Below are 21,411 nucleotides of genomic sequence, written 5' to 3' on the forward strand. Positions count from 1 at the left end.
AAATCAGGGCGTCTATCTTCTGTCAAGTGTATTGTCACAACAATATGAAAAGCAATTATTACTTATGATAACTCCAAAATTTATTTCACTTTGCTATTTATTGAAGTTACATATTTTGTCACTTGGTTAGGTGGCATTATTGCTCTGGTGCAAAATGAGGTGATGGAAAAAATGAATTAAATATACATGAATGAAATTCTCTCTCAACAACAGCCCACTAACTCTGAAAGTAATGAAGGAACATTAAGGGCTAGAAGAGCCCCAATCAGGAATGCTGCAGAGGAAATTCTCTCCCTAGATTGGAAGATAAACCTAGTGGCCAAAACTGATTCTTTGAGGGCAAACTTCTCTGGTTACACCCACAGACACTCACCTTTCAGAATATCCACAAATCCCCATGAATGGTAATTTTACTGGGATACCTGCTCCTCATAAAAAGCACTAACGAGGATATAAAAGACACATTGGTTAGGATCTCATCCACTCATTCATTTATTCATTCCTTTGTTCAATAAGCATCAGGAATACAGATAAACAGATGTTGGGTTGGGACTGGAAACCGTTTTTTGTAGCTGTTAATAGCTGTATCTTCCCATTTGGATCTCAAGAAGGTACCGAGAGGTCTTTTTGTTATAGTGCTGGCCTGTTTCGGTTTGATGAAAGACAAAGCGAAAAGTGTTTAATTTGGTAGCATATATATTAAAATTGAAACAACACAGGGACTAGAGAGAAGGCTCAGCGGTTAAGAGCACTTAGTGCTCCTGCAGAAGATCCAGCCAATTCCCAGTACTCACAAGGTAGCTCACAACCATCTGTTAACTTCAGTTCTATGGGATTAGACCTTGGCTCTCATCAAGCACACAAGTGATGCACATAGATACATGCAGGCAAAGAACTCACACACATAAACCAACTTGTTCTCAAACTGCTTTTTGTTGTTGTTGTTGGTTTGTTTATTTTATTTTGTTTCTTGAATGATACAGAGAAAATAACATGGTTCCTGCACAAGGACAGATTGGTTGGGTTTTCTTTTGTTTTTCTCTGTGTAACAACTCTGGCTGTCCTGGAACTCACTATGTAGACCAGGCTGGTCCTTAACTCAAGAGATCGGCCTGCCTCTGTCTAGAGAATGCTGGGATTAAAGGCGTGCAACACCACCAACCCGCTATAGTTCCATATTTTTGAAACTCATTACTTTATATATTTGAAACATTAATCAAAATAACTACATACACGCCAAATGAAAGGAATGGAGTAGGGTGTTGGGGGAAATGTCAAAAGGCGAACATCTCTGTCTGTATTCAGGGAAACTTCAAATAAATTATCTGGGCGAATAATAATTACAAAAATGACTCTTATTAATTGCCTTTGTGGCTATGACAGAGATATTACCGTTTTTCTCTTGATGATATATATTCTTTACAAACCTTCTCTGTGCAGAATAGCCATATACCGTTAAATTAGGAAGGTGAAATAGGCGCTCTTGGCTAGGACCCTGAGAGACTTCCAGCAGATGGAACCTCAGTTCCGAGACTGCGGTGGGCGCCGGAAACGTTTAACTGGGACTCCCGCCTTAGCGACGCGCGCCTGGTTGCTAGGGGCAGAGGCGCGGGAGCCGGTGGAAGCTGCAGATGCCAGCTTCTCGTGCCTGCGGGCCTTGGTGCCAGCCCGCCGGTGGGTATGGAACCTGAGGTGGGAGAGGGGAGTGTCGGGGAGGTGGGAGTCCTCGTGCTGTCCCCGGCGGCAGCCACCTACTCACCTGAAACGAGGAGAGGGTTGGGGAGGGGCTGTCTTGGACAGAGTGTCACCGTGCTTCCATCTTGGCGGAATCCTCGCAGGGCACGTGCACTTCAAAAATAATCCTTAGTTGTTCGGATAACGGACAGCGGTAGCACTTATAATTTGAAGGGCCAGAAAAAAAAAAAAGCCCAAAGAACTGCACACTGATTTGTCCTCAGCCTTGGGAGTTCTGAGTGTAAATCCTCTTTCTGTCTGAACCTTTTCCTTTTCATTATCATTAGACAGTAAAACCAGACCATCTCCTACGAGCTTCTGCCTGTAGTTTTGTTACTATTTGGACACTGGTGTAGATGCCTTGGTCTCAGAGAGTCTTACACAAGTGAAAGAGATTTGGGAAGAAACAAGGATAAAAGAATCATTTACATGAATAGTGCCATGCTGGCAACAGTGGTGACAAGATGAAGTTGCGGTGATAGACCAGCATAAACACAGAGATGATTTATTGAAAATAATATGTTGCAAGAAGAGACAGGCCTAGTGGGCAGATTCTTGAGAGAGACAGAGAGACAGAAAAATTCCCCTGAGAGGGAATAGTTCTTTTAAAAAACAGTTATAGGGAACTTGCTTGGATAAAGAGGTAGGCGAACATCTCCTTTCCTTGTTAAGTAGTAAATTTTACAACACCATGAGTCTTGGCTGTTTGGATAGTGTAACTAAGAATCAGACTAAATGTATAAGATATCACAAGTCACTAGGGCCAGCCCCAAGTATTTAGGGTCTCATGTTAATATATGAGAGTTTGTTTTGTTTTGAATCTCTTTTTGTGTTTTTGTCTCTACAAACAGAATCAGGAAAATCCAGGGAAATACTATTCAGCTCACTAAGCTCTACCCCTGTGACAGCAAGTCAATCCTAATGGAGCCCAGTTGTATTAAAGACTGTAAAAGAATGTTGCACTATATAACTGAAAGAGGATAGGCTTTTTTTAAATATGTGCTCTATTTAATATGACCCCTGGGCCTTTTGAAAGCAGATTTGGGCAGAGATAGTCCCAGGGTTCAGGTGTAGACCTACATATTGGTTTCCATCAGAAACCAAGGGGGACATCTGGAGCCATAATGTCCTTTAACAATCTTACCAAGTCCTTCCAGCCTTTGAGTGTTGAGGCAGGGCGATGTGCCTTCAGAAATCTGTTGAACAGTCTTGTTAGTCAGTTTGGTTTTGTTGATGTTGTTGTTGTTTTCCAAGACTGGGTTTCTCTGTATTATTTTGGAGCCTGTCCTGGAACTCAATCTGTAGACCACGCTGGCCTCAAACTCACTGAGATCCGCCTCCCTCTGCCTCCAGAGTGCTGGGATTAAAGGCGTGGGCCACCAATGTCCGGCGTTAGTCAGTTTTAAAAGACCACTATTTTGAAGTCTGGTCAGATGTGCCTGTGAGGCAGGAGGATTTTGGGTTGGAAACCAACTTGGACAATACAGCAAGATCATGTCTCAAAAAAAAAAAAACTCAACAAAAACAAACAAGAAATACTCAAAAACCAGAGGGTGTTATTCTGTGCCCTTATAAAATGCTTCCAGCTAATCTGACCCTTCATTTTAGTACGATGTTCCCTCATTCAGCAGATAAATGCCTCAAGTTCATTCTCCCATACTAGGCTGGAAGCACAGATGCAGAAATGAACAAAACATTACCCTTCCTCTCAAGTCTGTCACATGATTATAATATAAACAATAGGTTAGTCTTTATATGGTGAATATATATTTTTCTCAAAAATTACCTTAAAGTATAACATAATTTTTAGCCTGATTTTGATCTGTCACTCTGGTTAAGTGACATAAATGACTTTACTTAACACCCTCCAGACTCATAAATCCATCTATAGATGCTGTCTGTGCGTGCTGGATATGATTAATATGAGTATACTATGAGCAGTGTTAATAAGTGTGAAATTGATGGTTCTGGTAATATTACTGTTAGTACTACAGTCAGGCTGGCAACCATCAGTCACTTTTAACAGCTTGCCAGGTTGAGCTGGAGGTTCTTCAGGAACTACCTTTTGCAGAGGTGCAGTGCAATACTCTGGTCAAAAGCAGGGCCTCTGAAGTATCATCTGGATTCAGATTTTAACCCTGTCACTTGTTTATAATACAACTACAAGTAAATTGTTTGCACCTCTGTGCCTCTCTCTTCTCGACGGCAAATGGCTGTAAGCTCTTTGGGAGGCTTGTGTAGTACAGTATGCGAATTAAACGCAGAGCACTCTGAGACCTTTCTGACACACCATAAGCCCTTTTTTAAAGCTTTCACAGAAAGCTGATAATAGAATTACTGTCTCGATGGGGCTCACATAAAACTTAAGGAAGAGAGTGGAGACAATGTGGGACCTCTGACCATCAAGAAAAAAGAAACTTAATGGACATTTTCAGTGCTGCACCCCAGAGTGTTGTGATGTCACCTGATTGTCTAATTAGAATTAACCAATGAGATGCTCACTCTGTCTGATTGGTCTTCCTGGTTCTAGATGTGGTTGGTACATTGCAAATCACAGCTTTTGTATTTATGGCATCAGCTTTGCTATTGGAACATCGTGGTGCACATTTGTTGAAAGAAGAAGGAGATAAAAAAGAAAGGCTAAACAGACCTCATGGTATATGGCTTATTTTGGCCTTGTAAGGATCCATTCCTTTACAGTAATGGTCTTAGGATACAGTTGTATCTTGAGGCTAATGTATTAAATTATTCTTAAAATCAAAAAAACAAAATAGAGTAAAATGCATAAAGAACTGGAATTTGTCAAGTTAACTGCTAAACTCTTAAACTGATAATCAGTCTGGTAGATTTATAAATAGAACAGATATTATGACCTGATTTTGTGGGTCAACTAAAAAATATGTGCATTATTATGTATACAATGTTCTGCCTGCATGTATGCCTGCAGGCCAGAAGAGGGCACCAGATCTCATTATAGATGGCTGTGAGCCACCATGTAGTTGCTGGGAATTGAACTCAGGATCTCTGGAAGAGCAGTCAGTGCTCTTAACCTCTGAGCCATCTCTCCAGCCCAGCATTTGTAATTTTTATGCATCAAACTCTAAGTTTTAAAAGAAAACAACAGCAAATTCTTCCTCTGCAAATGACATCAGGGCCACAACTTTCCTGCCTGTCCTGTCCTGTCTCCGGTGATTCTGGCCTCTCAGGAGTTGGCCTTCTGCAGAACAAAATCCTGATCCAGAAAGAGTTAGCTTTTCAGGAGGGGGAAAAATCATTGACATACTAAATGTGAATCTATTTCCTCACTGTATTTAATCTCCAGAAATAAAATAATAAAAAGTCAAAAAAGAATTACTGTCTCATTTTGCATGTAGGAAGTGAAAATCCACAGAAGTTCAGCAACTTGTCTGAGGAGAATGGTACTCCAAGCCTAGTCCAATCTAGTTCGCTTAATCAAATACTGGTGCACTTGACTATTTCTATGATGTATTTAGTGTAAACTCTTAGAAATTATTCGAATGCTTTAAGTAGAGTGGTTAAAATAGCTGCTTCTGTGTAGATGTTTGTGGGGAAATTCTAGGCTCAAACTCGAGAGAGCTGTCAAGTTTTAATTTTGAACAAATAATCCTCCTGCAATCTCCAGATCTTTAAATAAGGAGTACTTTTTAAAAAGCTCTTTGTTCACAAGTCCTATTATTCACACTTAATTCAAAACTGAAAAGTTACCTTTTTTTGCAAAAACATTGAACTCTGAATAAAGCAATTGACTCTGAAGATTTTTGATGGACAGATGGCTATACTGCAAGCAAAACCAAAATGCTTACTGTTACAATTTAGTGTTTCTATTTTGCAGATTCAGAAGTAAATACATTGCATCTGGGATGTACCTTGGTAGGTAAAGGGCTTGCCTGGCAGATATGAGGCTCTGTGTTCCATCCCCATCCCCAGCATTGATAAATCATGCACAGGGGCAAGTCCTGTAATCTTAGCACCCAGGAGGTAGAAGCAGGAGAACCACAAGTTCAAGGTCATCCTTGGCTATATTGTGAGTTTGAGACTAGGATGGGATGCATGAAACTCTATTTCAAAACAAATAAACAAAAACCAAATAAGTGTGTGGTTAACATCATGCTATACTCTACCTCATTGATGGAAATTTGAGGCTTACATACTCTCAGAAATTTGTGTGCTATTTATTAATACACTACACGAATAATCTTTTCAATTAACAAGGTCCCCATTTACACTTGTGTTGTAAATCTCTTCTGTGCAAACATATGCTTAGACAGAGGGGAGATTAACTTGAGTATCCTTTCATTAATACAGAGATTAGGAAGTAGCTGTCAGACTAGTTTCCAGAGTCTGAATGAACTACAGATCATCAAATACAACGACTCTCCAAGAAGACCTGTTGCTTCGGGGGTAAGTAATGCCAAGTTACCCTTTGTTAGACTGTCTACTCAGTGGAGATACCCAATAAGAATCAATTGATTTTAAATACTTGTATAGCCTCCATGGTTTCCAGTGACCCAGATCTACAGGCAGCACCTGTCAGCACTTTGATGACAGTGTTGGATATGAGTTAGGCTGGCAGACAGGCAACCCTGCACTTCTGTGTATCTATAAACAGTACATATCACAAGTTTCCTGGACCTCATCCTAGAATCTTCCCTTTCAATATATCTTGTGGCCTATCACAGACCATCCTAGAATGTTTGAATTGGAAGAGACTGCAAATGGAGTAGCCTGCAACAAATGCTTGTGTCATACTATGCAGGCCATTTGGGGAACAAAAAAGAGTCCTTATCGAACACGGTCATTCAGTAGTGTGCTGCTGCTTTAGATACGAAGGCTGATGCAGAAGTGGGGACTGGTGCCACTCGAGGACACAGTGAGCACTGAGTGAGATGAGGCAGAGATGGGGCCAGATCCCAGACCTCTAGTGGCACACACTGCATTCTTGGCACTGCACGGTGCCTATGAGCTGTTTGTCTCTTCTTTGCAGCATGCTGGCTCATGCAGTTCCTCAAACAGTAGGATGGAGCTCTCCTGGGCAAGTCCATTTTAGGGGCGGTGGTGTGAATAAGAGTATGGATCTGGCAGCTCTTAGTTGTTTTTCTCTCTATGCACATTTCCTCCTGGAGCTGGGCTGTTTGTGTCTGTGACACATAAATTCTTCAGAACTTCTTTAAGTAGAAACCTGGAAGAAATGAGGACTGGCCCCTCTCATTGCCCCTTTTACTTCCCTTGGCTCGTCAACATCTCAGGGAACAGTTAGTTTGAAGGACACAGGCCATGGGGTAGCTGAGATTGGCTCCTGGTCCAATTCCTATAAATGTTGGTGCTGGCCACCCCTTCAGATTTTGCTCTTGTTCTTTGTGGCACCAGCAGCTCATGCAGGAGCATCATGTGCTCAGGCCCTGCTCCCTGAATGAGTGAAGACATGAGATGGGCATCCTTGTTTCTTTTCCTTTTGTTTCTTCTTTTTCAGTACTGGGGATCAATCCCATGTTTGATCATGCTAGGCAAGCCTTGCTCACACCAGGCATGCACTCTGCCACCTGCAGCCACTCATGCTACTAAAACTGCAGCCCCTAACATGAGCTACTTTGAATTCATAATTCACCCTTTCTTTTTAGTTCTAGCCTTATGAGCTAATGAAGGCAAATATAAGTAAATCTGAAAAAAATTCTATTCTTCCTAGCCTTAATATAATATTCAATACTAATGTAATGATGTAATTTCTAGGGCTGTTGTTCTCAAACTCTTTGGCCTCAGGATCTCAGGATTCTTTTTCATGTTTAAATTTTACTGAGGATCCCAGAGACCTTTTGTTTATGTAATTTATTGGGATTAGATTCCTGCTAACTATTTTGAATATGATAATAAAGCTGAGAAATTTAAAAATATTTCCTACTTAAAACTAAAAGTAATAAAGCTCTTACACAGCACAGTGTGGTAATGCCCAACTAAACTAACAGCATTTGGGAAGCAGAGGCAGGAGGACTGCAAATTCAAAGCCAGCCTGGCTACAGAGTAAGCTCCAGGCCAGGCTATGAGACTCTGTGTCTAAAAAACAAACAAAAGCCTGTTGTGGGCCAGGTATAGTGGTACATGACTTTAATCCCAATGTCGGGAGACAGAAGCAGGCACACTCCTGTGAGTTCTATGCCAGCCATGGCTACGTAAATGGCATGATTTATTAAAAATAAACTTTCAAAAATATTTAGTTGGAAAAAGTAGTATTGAGTTTTTAAGTCTCTTTAGTATGTGATTTAAAGAGAAGACAATTGGATTATCACACTAACTTCTTCATTCTGTCTCTCATGGTATATTGAAATAAAATATGTAGAAAGAAAAGCAGGCCTTGCACTAAGATGAAGGGAGATCTTGGGGCTCTGTGAGAGGCTCAGAAATGCCCCCGGCATCCTTGCTTTGAGAACTGTTGGTCTAGGTAGTTAGCTCCATGATCTCATAATAGCCTCATGATGTTTGTGTGCAGTATTAGAGAAGTGATGCAAAGAAATGACTAGAGATGGCAAGTAAGAAAGGGGATAGCTCTCAGAGCAACTGGGCCCTTTTTTTTTAAGAAGCTTTTCCAGGGCTAGTGTGATGGCTCAGCAGGTAAAGACACTGCTATGTAAGCCTGATGATCTGAGGTCAATCCCAGAACCTATGTGGGGGTGGAGGGAAAGAAGTGACCCCACAAAGTTGTCCTCTGACCTCTATACTTGCACCATGATGCATGTGTATGCACATGTACACACACACACACACACACACAGAGAGAGAAAGAGAGAGAGAGAGAGAGAGATGACTTTTTAATTGTCAAAGAAGCTTTGCTAATACAGATTACATTTTATTTTTAATTACATGTTCATAGTATTTAATTTATTGAGGTAGAGTACTATATAGTTGCATGACATTTTTGTTCCTTCCAAAGGAAACTGTCTTTAGGAAGCAGTCACATACACCTCGATGCTAATCACACTACTAATGTTGTACCTAATGACATTCAGCCTATGCATTCTCTCCATTCCACAGGGAACACACCTCCCAGAGACTGCAAGGGATGCTATTACTGAACTGCCAGTTGAAACCAGCTCTTCCTCAGAAGGTTTGCTGTATGCTCTGGGCTGTGATGGGGAAACTGCAGAGCAAACTCAGACACAGCACTTACAAATACAGGTAGATCACATCCTGGGGTCCCCACTTTTATACGTTCCTTTACAGTTCTCTACTAAGGAAAGGAAGAACTGTTCTCTTCTCTTCCCCTTGGTTTGATGTACTGTCTTAGGTAAGAAATGGTCACCTCACCATTTCTTACCTGCACTGCACACTCTGGGGTCCTGTATCTTTGGGAGTCATCTCTAATGAGAACAAAGACTCCTTGCCTCAGGATTCCCCGTCATCAAATTTCAATAACCCAAATAAACGGCACTATTTTATTTCTGGGTATTTCCCAAACAAAACTGTGGGTCTCTTTTCTGTCTCAGCCTGGCCTGAATTGCTATCATTGCCCACGTTATTCCGCCCTCTGCTCCATTCCCCGGCAGTGGGCCTCATTTTCCATCCTCTCTGTAGCAGGCCTGATGGACTTACAGAAGAGAGAGTTCAGATTAAAGCGTCCCAAGAGTACAACCCTGCTCACGTGGATGCCGTCTCTGTGGTTGCTACTCTGAACTCAGACCTTTGTGTCTCTGGAGGAAAAGACAAGGTGAGGGTTTCATTTCTCCCAAGAAGGCAACTCACTGCTGGAAGGGGAAAATGTCCTGAGAGAGAGTCTGACACTGCATTTCTACACTGCAACAGGGCTCAAAGTTTGAAGGCTGGAGTTTAAGCCTGGGCTCTGCCACTTCCTATCACTGTAGGCAAGTCTTTACATTTTCTGAGCTTTGGTTTCTTAGTCTGTTACATGGGTAAACAGTAACACCTGTGTTCTAAAACAGTCCTGAGGATCCAATGAGAACCTCACCCAGTGCCAGGCCGCCTGCACACTTTTATAAATGGGGGCATTACTATTCCACCCGCCTCATTCTTTACAGTAAAATCAGCAAAAAGAATTTTCTGGTTGCTTTATGTTTTGTTTTCCAAAATTCACACTGGCATTCACTGACCTTTTATATTTCGGTCTTTCCTCTTGCTGTTACCCTGAACTTAACTGCTTTCTATCCTTATATTAAGAGCTATCTTGTCAGTCACTGCTGGCAACTTCAGCAACAATACACTACTGCTTCTTCCTGAAGGGAATAATACTAGTATTGTTGCTCATTTCTAATAGACTTTCAGAATCATTAAATTTTATTTGCAAACTATATTTCACCATTTGTAAGATGCATTTACTTTGGATGTTATTGCTTCAAATCAGGATACACTTGAGTATCAATACTTAATTAGTAATGTAATGTTGTGATGTTTCTTCCTCTCTGTTTGTCTGTCTGTCTGTCTGTCTGTCTCTCTTTTGGTTTTTCAAGACAGATTTTCTCTTTGTATATTCCTGGCTGTCCTGGAACTCTCTCTCTATAGGCTAGGCTGGCCTTGGACTCACAGAGATCCACCTGCCTCTGTCTCCCAAGTGCTGGGATTAAAGTGTGCACCACGACCACCCAGCAGCGTTGTGTTGTCTTAATGTCTATATTATTTTAGACGTAAGAAATTTTATTGACTCATGTGGCCTTTTCTCACACCTGTGAGAACTGAGCAGGACTGTCTGTTCTGTTATGAAGACTGGGGAACTGATAGGTCAAGTGCTACAGCTACTGGGGCCATGTCATCCTTGCTCCTTTGTAGCAATGACCATAGACACTCAGCAAGGAAATGCTTTAAGGTCCTGCTCAGGAGCCAGCATGGTGGTGATATATGTAATTCCATCTCTCTGCAGACCGCTGTGGCCTACAATTGGAAAACTGGACACATGGTGAAAAGGTTCAGAGGACATGAGCGGGAAATCACTAAGGTAATTGTCAATTGCTTATTCTGAGGGGAATTGAGGAGTGCATCAAGAAATAACAATAGCTATAGCTATTGGAGAGCTTGTATATTTAGTCTGAAGGAAAAATGCAAAGGTTTCCTTTGATGCCAGGAAGAGCAGAACAAATAATTCCGAACATGGAATTAACCAAATACCTGGCAGAGATGTGGGTAAAAACATGCCACAGTACACATACAGTAGAATATTATTCAGTCTTTTTTTTTCAAGACAGGGTTTCTCTGTGTAACCTTGGGTTTCCTGGAATTTGATCTGTAGACCATGCTGGACTCACACTCACAGAGATCCACCTGCCTCTGCCTGCTGAGTGCTGGGATTAAAGGTGTGTGCCACCACCACCCAGCTTATTCAGTCTTCAAAAGGAACAAAAGGATCTGGAGAGATGGCTGAGCAGTTAAGAGCACTAGCTGCTGTTCTAGAAGAACTAGGTTCAACTCCCAGAACCCACATGGTGCTTACAACTGTCTGTAGCTCTAGTTCCAGGGAATACAACATCCTCTTTTGGCTTCTAAGGGCACTAGACCCAAAAGTGGTACATAGACATACATGAAGCAAAGACACGCATGCATATAAATAGTAATAATAATGTAATTTAAACTTTTTAGAGGAATGAAATTCTGGGACTGGGTGTATAGCTCAGTAAAACCTAGCATGGTGAAGCCCTGGATTGGATCCCCAGTACTGAAAAGAAAAGGTGATACTCTGATAAGTGTTACTTACAACAATGACGGATGTTGGAAGCATGTTTAGTGAAAGAACAAAAGAACAAAAGGACAGTGAGGCTTAACTGACATGACAGTGAGACAGTGGTGAGCAGGGGTCAGAGAGGAGAGAATAGTGGAATTGCACTTTGGGGTGATGAAAGTTCTACTGTTGGAGAGTGTTGAAATTGTACAACAATGCAAATGTACTTGCTGCCACTGAGCTATATACTTAAAATTTTAAAGTGGTTGGTCATTTCTGTAAGAGAGAGAGAGAGAGAGAAAGAATTAAAAATAAACCTCTTAAAAGCAAAACAAAAAGGGGGTGGTAGGGGAGGGAGTGGGAACTGGGATTGACATGTAAAACAATCTTGTTTCTAATTCAAATAAAAAAAAGAATAAAAAAAAAAAGCAAAACAAATTAGCCTGATCTATATAGTGGACAGCTACATCTATACAGAGAAATTCTTTTGGAAGAAAGAAAGGGAGAGAGAGACAGAGACAGAGAGAGAGAGAGAGAGAGAGAGAGAGAGAGAGAGAGAGAGGGAGAGGGAGAGGGAGAGGGAGAGGGAGAGAGAGAAAGGAAAGAGAGAGAGAAAGGAAAGAGAGAGAGAAAGGTAGGTTAAAAGTGAGTATGTGGGGGCCGGGCATTGGTGGCGCACGCCTTTAATCCCATCACTTGGGAGGCAGAGGCAGGTGGATCTCTGTGAGTTCGAGACCAGCCTGCTCATAGTTCCAGGACAGCCTCCAAAGCCATAGAGAAACCCTCCCTCAACCCCCCCCCCCAAAAAAAAGTGTGTATGTGGGGAGGAGTACACTAAGCCATCTGCTAGTTTGAAGTCCTGTCTAGCATGTACACCTGAGCTATTTCTGTTTTAATTTGTTCTTTGAGCAGATAGCCTGTATTCCCAAATCAAACCAGTTTTTCAGCGCCTCTCGAGACAAGACAGTCATGATGTGGGACCTGCAGGGCTCCTCCCAGCCCAGACAGCAGCTCTCTGGCCATGCTATGGTAGTCACTGGCTTGGCTGTAAGTCCAGGTAAGTGAAGCAGATCTCTTGCCAGCACCTGGGTGTATTCCCAGAATGCTTGTTCACATCCCAGCTCACGGCCATTGTGTCTTCTCACCATTGTTTTTGAAGACTCATCACAGCTGTGCACCGGCTCTCGGGACAACAGCTTGCTTCTGTGGGATCTGGGTACTGGACAGTGTGTGGAGAGAGCGTCTATCTCCAGGAACCTGGTACATACTCAGACTTGGTGTAGAACAGGATGATGGAAAGGAGCGTGGAGTAAGGGATGCGTGCTGGGGGCATAGCTCATAGTAGATAGTGCGTTTAGCATGGGGGTTTAGCTTGGTTTCAGTTGAGAGGGGGCAGCTGGGAGTAAAGAGGGGAGGAAGGAAAAGAGAGTGGTATTTTCATTGTTTTCTTCAGAATACACTGTTAGCATAATTTGGTTGGGCTAGGAATAGAAATATAGCAAAGGACATGGTGTCCTGTCTTGCAGGAGCTCACAATGTATGTGTATAGAATGTGATACAAGATGGCTGCTTGCCCCTTTGAGTATGTAGCATTATGCAGAGAACAGTGTGCCCTTTGCTTATAGAATTCACTATGTAACAGCTGATTGCTGTAAACTTTGCACAGCCTTTGGGCCCTGTCACACCTGGCTTCCACACTTGTGTTTGTTGGGGGAGGGTTTCTTTTGCTTTTTCTCATCCTGGGGGTTGAACCTAAGCCTTGTACATGCTAAGCAAACACTCTGCCTCTAGCATCCACTCCCAGCCCTGCCTTTAAACCACAGATCTATCACTTATTAGCATGAATGCTATATTGTGCTATTTAATCTTGGATTCTAAATATCTCCATCTATAGAATGGGAGTCATGTCACTAGGCAAGATTCTTTGGATGACTGAGTGAGATAAAATATAACATAAAACACATGTGATTGTGCTTGGCATGTGGCAGATGTTCCTCAGAGTTTAGTCACCTACTGTTCTAGTTTGAAGTCAACTGCAGATGGTAGTATATGCTTGCCTAGTGCCCTCCATATTGTGAGGACAGTGCTGAAGAAAGGACAACTCTCCTACCCTGGGACCTGTTTCATGCCTGTCTAGCCAGGGCTGCAAGGCTAGGATTACTGTTACTCTTAGGAGCTCCTGAGGTGTTACAGCAGGGTTCAGAGGTCCCCACTTAGCACAGGGGCTGCTCTTCTGCTCATCTCTGCCAGCTGGGGTTCAGTTCTCCAAGGCTAACCATAAGGCCTGCCTGCTGGTACCTTTGCTCCTGGGCACCAAGGAGACGCAGGCAGAAGCGGACTGATTGTGAACTGTGGGACAATGATCCTGCTAACCCAAACTCACTTGAGAAGGATGAGGGATGAGTTAGTCGATGGAATTTCAGTAGAGGAATAACCTTACTGGTTGTTTTCTCCAGGTCACTCACTTGTGCTGGGTCCCCAGAGAGCCATATGTACTCCAGTCCTCAGAGGATAAGACCATCAGGTGGGCTATTGAGCCGCTGTGGAGGTGTTTCTGGTGAAGGTCTGTGGCTCCCCTGCTTACATGACTCTCCATTCTGCTTCTCCATGCTGCTGTGCCCTTCCTAGGGCTCTCTTCCCCTTCACTCCTAGCTGCTATGGGGACTCTCTGACCTGGAGCTTGTGGGAACAAGATCAGGGCCAGCTAAGGTCCTGCTCTGAATGGTGTGAAGCAGCTGACCTTGTTACTTCCAGTGTGACTGTCCAGATCAGCCTCAGCCTCACTTGCTCACCCACCCCGCCAGGCAGCCTGGCCCTGCTGTCATGCCCTGCATGATTCTTGGGATTTCCAGGCACTTAGCCCTCAGCCAGAGCCTCCCTGGGAAAGAAGGATCAGAATCTACATCAGGGGTTCAGATAAAGTCAGGAGTTCACCAAAGGGGAGCATGCCTCAAAATTCTGGATTTCTGAAAAGACTTTTAGTATAAAATGGGAGGTGTGCAATAGGGAGGAAACAATGAGGTAAGAAGCTACACAAAACCCTCAACTGGACTCCTAGGCCAAGGCTGGCATGGCAGCCTCAGCATGGGTCTGGTTCTAGAGTGGTGGCGACACTCTAGTGAGGATGCTTTCTCTGTAGCAATGGGTCTGGACTGTAGTCTGAGCACCGAGGAGGCTGAGGAATATCACAGCCTGGACTGTAGAGTAAGACCTGCTTCAAAACAGCACACAGTATCTTTTCTAAAAAATTATGCAAAACTAGCCTTTGTCCATTGAAAGCAGTGTCTAAAGGATCAAGATAGCCTATACAATTAAGATGTGTGTTCCAGATGAACAGTGGTGGCGCACACCTTTAATCCCAGCATCCAGGAGGCAGAAGCAGGCAGATCTCTGTGAGCTCGAGGTCAGCCTGATTTACAGAGTGAGTTTCAGGACAGCCAGGGTGCTTACAAAGAGAAACCCTGTCTTGAAAAACTAAAACCCAGCCAACCAACCAACCAACCAACCAAAGAAAGTTGTGTGTTCTAGCCAAATGGTGTTGATACACACCTTTAATCTCAGCACTTGGGAGACAGAGGCAGGCAGATCTCTGAGTTTCAGGCTAGGCAGTCTAGTCTACATACTGAGTACAGGACAGCCAGGGTTATACAGGGCAACCCTGTTTCTAAAAACAAACAAAAAGATGTGTGTTCTAAAGTCTCCATGAAAAGGTGATGATGGCTCAGCAGATAAAGACACGTACTGCCCAGCCTGACAGCTTTAGTTCAGTCCCTGGGACCCACACACATGCTGTGGTAAGTACAGCAACTCACCCCATATAAATAGGTGTCATTTTTTAAAAAGTCCATATGACTTGATTTCAAAACAGAAAGAATCAAGATGGCATTGATTTGGTAACTTCCTGCCAGCTTTAGAGTTTGTCAGAGTGTGACATTCTGTTCTGACTGGCAGCAAAGAGTCAAGCTCTTCCTGTCAGTGACATTACAGGCATCTTGTCCCATTTACTACAAAGCCAATTTCTGCTTCCAATTCCTTTCAGGTTATGGGATAGTCGGGGGCTTCAGATGGCTCATATGTTTCCCACAAAGCAGCAGATCCAGACCCACTGTGATGTCAGCGTGGACGGACACACGTGTATCTCCTGCAGCAGCGGCTTTGGGGGTGAAGGCTGTGAAGCCACAGTAAGAGCCCATATTGATGAGCAGGCTGCTCTGGCCTCACTCTCCTCACCAGGCATACAGACAGGCTCTGCAACAGCACTGGCCTGCTTCACAGGCAAAGTTTCCATCAACCCGTGCATTCCAGAGGCTTCCTTTAAGAAACATCTGTTAGCGTGGGGCTGTCTGAATTGGTAATAGACAAGAGGAACAGGATGGGAATCACATGAAGAAGGGCCAAACAGTGCAGGTGCTGATGTCCTTGCTCCTAGTGGAGCCTAGACAGGTAGGGACTGCTTGAAGAGCCAGATATATGCTCTTTGTATATGCGGCCATGCTAATGGAAGCTTAGCTCATGAGAGGAACTGTGGAGCTCCACAACTGGTCCAGGGCCCACCCCACCCCTTATCCAGTTATACACCTTCCTTGCAGTAATTGCAGCATACTCTCTTTAGGCCCCTCCAAAGTTCCTAGATTCATAATTGCAGGTTATTGGTACAAAGAATTATCTAGTTTCCAAATAAAAGAATTATATTTCTGAGTTATCAGATATGTATGCCATGGTAAGTATTGAACTAAGCATGCATCATTTCATTTTCTTTACTCCCTAAGACAAGCTTGTGAGTTAGGTGCTGTTTTAATGCCTATTTTACAGTTGAGGGAATGGAGACATGGCAAGTTGGAATCTCATACGAGGTACATACTCTTAGGAGGGGTAGATTAGCATGTTGCAAGCATCTCTTGTCCAAGTTGATGGATAACAGGGTCTCCTGTGAACCCCCTGTTTTTTGACACCTTTCAGTTTTCTCTCATCTCTGAATGGTACCTTCTAGATATGACCTGTGTCAGTGTAAGTGGGATTGACAGGACTGTCACATCCTTTGTCAGAGGCACTAGACATCAACTCAGAATATTTGCACCTGTGTGCACACATGAGAAGGCGTTCCTTAATGTATGGCCCTCATGGGACCCACAGATGCCAGGAGGCATGAGAACAAGGCACCCCATACTGTTCCATCATCCCACAGCATTGTGAGCTCTTGCTTCCCTAGTCGTGGAAGAGGCAGCACTCTTCCTCCACAGCCATAGCTAATGTTGTTTGAGACATAATTGATGCTACAATTGTCACTGGATAGATGGGTGGTTGGATATAATGGACAAGATAGGGGCTTTACCTGGCTCTCTGAATGCATGAGTGGAAGGGATCAGTGGGTCGTGGGGAATGGAAGATGGATATTCGTGTCACATGAACATCTGTATGTATGAGCTGGCTGGTGTTATTACTTTGCAGTTATGGGACCTAAGGCAGACAAGAGACAGAATGTGTGAGTATAAAGGGCATTTCCAGACAGTTGCATCCTGTGTCTTTCTACCAAAATCCATGGCCTTGATGCCTATGATTGCTACCTCAGCACATGACTCTACGGTGAAGATCTGGAACCAAGATACTGGAGGTAAGCAGTTCGCTCTCGATGCTTCTCAAAAGCTGATGCAGCCTGCAGACTTTCCCATTGCTCTCCCCTCCAGCTCTAAGCCAGCACCGTGCTTCCCATACACCATAATGTACAGAGTTATTCCTAAGACTTCAGAGAGAGCATGTTTGGCTCTTACAGTCTTTCTGTCTGAAGTTCCTCATCAGATTTTAACTTGTGATGCTAGCGATGTCTGGAAGGGGGTAAAGGATGCTACTTTTGAGTTCTCATTTCAAGGGTACAGTTAGAACCTCAGCTCTTTCTTCTTGGGACTGTGATGAAATGAGACCAGACTCAGAAAGGCTCCACCTGTTTGGACTCTGGAGCTGTGTTTGAGGTCACAGTAAGGTCAAGGCTCCTCATCACCACAGAAAATCCCTGTCTTGTGGCTTCCCAGAGTTCTCTATGTGCAGAGCCATACAAGTCAAATGGTGGATACCTGGAATTTTGTGAGCCGTGGCCTAATGCCTAGTGCCTCTGACATGAATTCAGTAATGGTGGGGCATGTATCCATGGAGACTTCCAAGTGCTGTAAGTGTTGGATTTTGCTCTGGAGTCTGGTTTCCCAGCACTGCCTCCACGCTGTTTCACGTGGATTGGGCTAGAGACAGGAACAGTATTAATTTAGAAAACTTCAAAATCTTCCTATAGTCACTCGCCAGAAACTCAGTTCCCCTCAGGGAGAGAAACCACCTTCCAGAGAAAAGTGGTGGGAGTGTTTAGTGTCATTCTGTAAACAGCTGTGGCCATGAACCAACCTTCCATAGTGAAGACTAGCCTGCCATCCCCTCACCTGGAGCTGGGTTCCCTGCTTTCCCAGGTGTAACATTTGTGGGTGAGGAGAAGTGGATGGTTCAGATGTACTGACCACAAGTGTCAAGGTGGGGAGCAAGTGGGGAGCATAGACCCAAACACATGGCACCCCTGCCCTGCATGTGCTCTTGGCATTCCTACAAAAGTTGCCTCAGAGATGCAGATGAAGGGATGGCCCAGTTAAAGGCAAAGCCCAGCCTTTAATCCCAGCACTCAGGAGGCAGAGGAATTCGGATCTCTGTGAGTTCACAGCCAGTCTGATCTACAGGGTGAGTTCCAGGACAGCCAAGACTACACAGAAAAACCCTGTCTCAAAAAATCCAAAAAACAAAACAAAACAAAACAAAAGAGTGAAGCCCAACCCTCTCCTTATCATGAAGAGAGCCAGCAGCTCAAACCGGTGTCCCTGTCTCTTTCCCCTGACTTAGCCTGTCTTGTTCTCTGCCCCCTTTTAAATATGGCCCTCGTTGTCTGGAATACTGCTTGGTAGCCTACATCCTACTGGGCCTGTGTACCCTTCTCTTCAGTTGAAGTCATGGAGTCTTCCCACTCAGGTGCACTCACTGTACCTTGTTGAGAAGCAGGACCCTCTTATGGCTTAGATGGTACAGGGCATGCAATGTTTCTTATTCTCATGATACAGTCCAGTTCTGTGTAATGTTTCTGTGAATAACAGACCACATCCAGTAGTTTAAATGTGTGGTAGTGCATAAGCGCACTCCATGACGTTATGGAGTGACAACACTGCCTAATGATGCGTTTCTCAAAGATGTTTCCAGCATTGTGCATGTGACTGGTTCTCCTCCTTCCCCAGCCTGCCTTTTCACCTTGTCCCTGGATGGATCAGGACCCTTGACCTCCCTGGCTGTTGGTGATATCACTTCCTTGTTATGTGCCAGTTTCTACAAAGGAGTTCATTTACTCAGAGTGGACCACAGCCGAGGGCTGGAACTTCAGGAAGTGGCAGCCTTCTGAAGCCAAGACATTGACTGGACAATATCAAACCATGGCCCTTCTTTTCTGTGTGGCTTTGTGTTTTTCCACATGATATTGGGAAGTGGGGTGCAGGGCTGGTGTTCTTTTCTTAGGGCCACTTAGAAGGCATGTTAGGGTTAGATGTTGGTTCAAGTCCAGTGATTCAAAAATCAGGGTGTTTATCTTGTTTGTTTGTACCAGGATCACTCTATGGCCCAGGCTGGCCTTGAGCTCATAGCAACCCTCCTGCCTCAGTCTCCTGACTGCTGGAAATAAAGGTATGAGCCAGCATGCCCAAGAAAATTCAGGTTTAGAAACATGGACTCAATATAAAGTTCTTGATCTCAGGTAAATCTGAATGGAGTTTTTAGTGAGCTTTTGGGACTACTCTTCAAAACAAATGTACTTATTGCTCAAGATGATGAGTTGGAGGCCTCTGTGAGAATGAAAACATGGGCTGGGGTCATGACTTTCTCCATGTCTTCATGAAGGACAAATGTTTCAAGACAGATCAAGCTGGTAGTAGTGTTGTCTCATAGAGGAAGTGTATGGTGGACAGTGAGATTAAACGCAGTCACCCCAAAGCCACTTAGGGCCAGGGAGTACAAGCCCTGGCTTTGTCCTGGGCAACAGAACAGGAGGTAGGAACTCCCACCATCTACCTTTCTGGGCCAGTGTTGCCCAGGGGTCATGAAAGCAATCACAAGGACACTGCCCCATATTATAGGAGTTATTAAGCCTGTCCCATGTACCAAAAAGCAGAGGGGATGGGAGACTATGGCCAAGAGATAATGCATTTGTAATTTGAATATTTTTATTCATATAAAAAACATTACACACCCACATTCTCCCTACCTCCCACTCCTGGGGATGGCCAGAGGCAAGAAGTCATCTCTGGAACATAGAACGAGGAGCACAGAGGGATGACTGCCTTTATAGCTGCTGGCCCCTGTCTGTCTGTGTTCAGGGCTGGCCACCATTTTCTCTCTCCCTCCTGCTATCAGGGTCAGAGGGAGAGTGTGTTCTTGAAGGCATGACCTGAGTGAAGTTCCATGGGGGCTTACCTTGAGAAAGTTATGAAATCTCCGGTTCCTCACATGTAATATGGTACTCAGTGTCAGGACAAGCTACCAGGGAGTCAGTCACTCATTATCTTGTCTGGACTGAATGCTCTTTCATAATAAACATTTACCATTCCTTCATCTGTTGTCTGGTCTTATTTTCTAAACTTTTAGCCTTTCAACTCCCTAATTTATGGATCTTTGAGCTCTGGAATGACAAGGGAGTAGTGTGATAGGAAGTTACTTCATCAAACACCTACAGTAGGCTAGTTAGATTCTCACTAAAACTCCCAAAGATGTTCCCATTTCACAGATGGAAAAGCCAAGGTCCAGAGACATACATCACTTTGTCCACAGTTACAAGCATAGTAAGAGGAAGGGCAGATTTGTATCTGGGTTTGCCCCACTTGAAACTGGGGAGTCCTCTGCTGCCTTTTGCCTTTGCTGTTTTAGACACTCATAGACCATGACATTGCTTTTTTATTTTTGAGTCTAGTTGTTAATCTAGTTCTGGAGATTAAATTTAGGATATCATTACTGCAGGCCACAAACTCTGCCACTGAAATATCCCCTAGGCCTGAGTTAACTTTTGGATTTAGGAAAGCCCTTCTGGTGGGTACCTGGGGCTGTAGACAGGTCTCCTCTTAGGACAGGGAAATCCCTAGTGTGTGCTGGATGCCTAGTGCTGCAGCTGGCAGTTTCTAGGAGACAGTAAGTTAAATAAAGGAACAGGTCAGGAGGGTCCCTCTGGTGAGTTAGAGGATTCTGCACCAATGCCCACTCCTTCCTCAACTCCACCTGTGTTTGATGCCAGATTTCCTTATTTGTGCCTAAGAAGCAGAAAGACAAGCAAATGCTCACAGTTATAGAGCCTTTTAAAAGTTGCCAGGCAGTGATGGCTCACGACTTTGATCCCAGCACTCACTCAGGAGGCAGAGGCTGGTGGGTCTCTGAGTTTGAGGCCAGCCTGGTCTACAGAGTGGGTTGCAGGACAGCCAGGGCTACACAGAAAAACCCTATCTCAAAAGAAAAAGTTATTTTGGACCCCAATTAGTATACTCTTGGTGTCGAAGATTCTGGGTGCTAAAGTCATGAATTCTTCATTTTAGAGGCTATCCTATACATTCATATAAAGAAATGTTCCAGACAGTTAATTTTTTTTCCTTCCAGGAAAGTGTGTAAGCCATTGGAATCTTGTCAATTATATATTTAAATTTTAAACATATTAACATTTATCATAGAATAAATGTACACTAAGGAGAATGGTGGTGATTAATAGTGATCTTCACTTAGATCAGGGTTAGCAGTAAGTGCAGAACTCAGGTTGCTTGGAGAGTGACCTTTAGGCTCCCAGCAGCAGGACCTTGGCTATTTCTGAGTGGCCTTTCGAAGGCAATTACCAAAGAGCAGTTTCATCATTAATCACAAGAGCTGGCTGTGGTGGTTCATGGCCATGTCCCAGTACGTGGGGGTTAGGGCAGCAAGCGGGTCAGGAGTTCAAGGTCATCATCACCTACCTCTTCTAT

General features: G+C 43.7%; 1 protein-coding gene across 3 annotated transcripts; it reads left to right on the forward strand.

Annotated features, from left to right (window-relative positions):
• The first annotated feature begins 1,577 nt into the window (after positions 1 to 1,577).
• Positions 1,578 to 20,026, forward strand: Wdr31 (WD repeat domain 31). 3 transcript variants are annotated; one of them, XM_027400318.2, is made up of 12 exons: positions 1,583 to 1,674; positions 5,588 to 5,625; positions 6,061 to 6,156; positions 8,779 to 8,922; positions 9,319 to 9,451; positions 10,616 to 10,690; positions 12,320 to 12,464; positions 12,567 to 12,667; positions 13,864 to 13,931; positions 15,447 to 15,588; positions 16,856 to 17,018; positions 18,664 to 20,026. In XM_027400318.2, exons 3-12 carry the CDS (start codon positions 6,101 to 6,103, stop codon positions 18,822 to 18,824), a joined length of 1,188 nt encoding a protein of 395 aa, XP_027256119.1. In that variant the 5' UTR covers positions 1,583 to 1,674; positions 5,588 to 5,625; positions 6,061 to 6,100; the 3' UTR covers positions 18,825 to 20,026. The 3 variants fall into 3 exon arrangements, with proteins under 3 accessions (XP_027256120.1, XP_027256119.1, XP_027256121.1); XM_027400320.2 differs by having other exon boundaries at positions 9,322 to 9,451; XM_027400319.2 differs by lacking the exon at positions 5,588 to 5,625 and having other exon boundaries at positions 1,578 to 1,674.
• The last annotated feature ends 1,385 nt before the right edge of the window (positions 20,027 to 21,411 follow it).

Source organism: Cricetulus griseus, chromosome 2, assembly GCF_003668045.3.
Source record: "Cricetulus griseus strain 17A/GY chromosome 2, alternate assembly CriGri-PICRH-1.0, whole genome shotgun sequence".
Classification (NCBI taxonomy): Eukaryota; Metazoa; Chordata; class Mammalia; order Rodentia; family Cricetidae; genus Cricetulus; species Cricetulus griseus.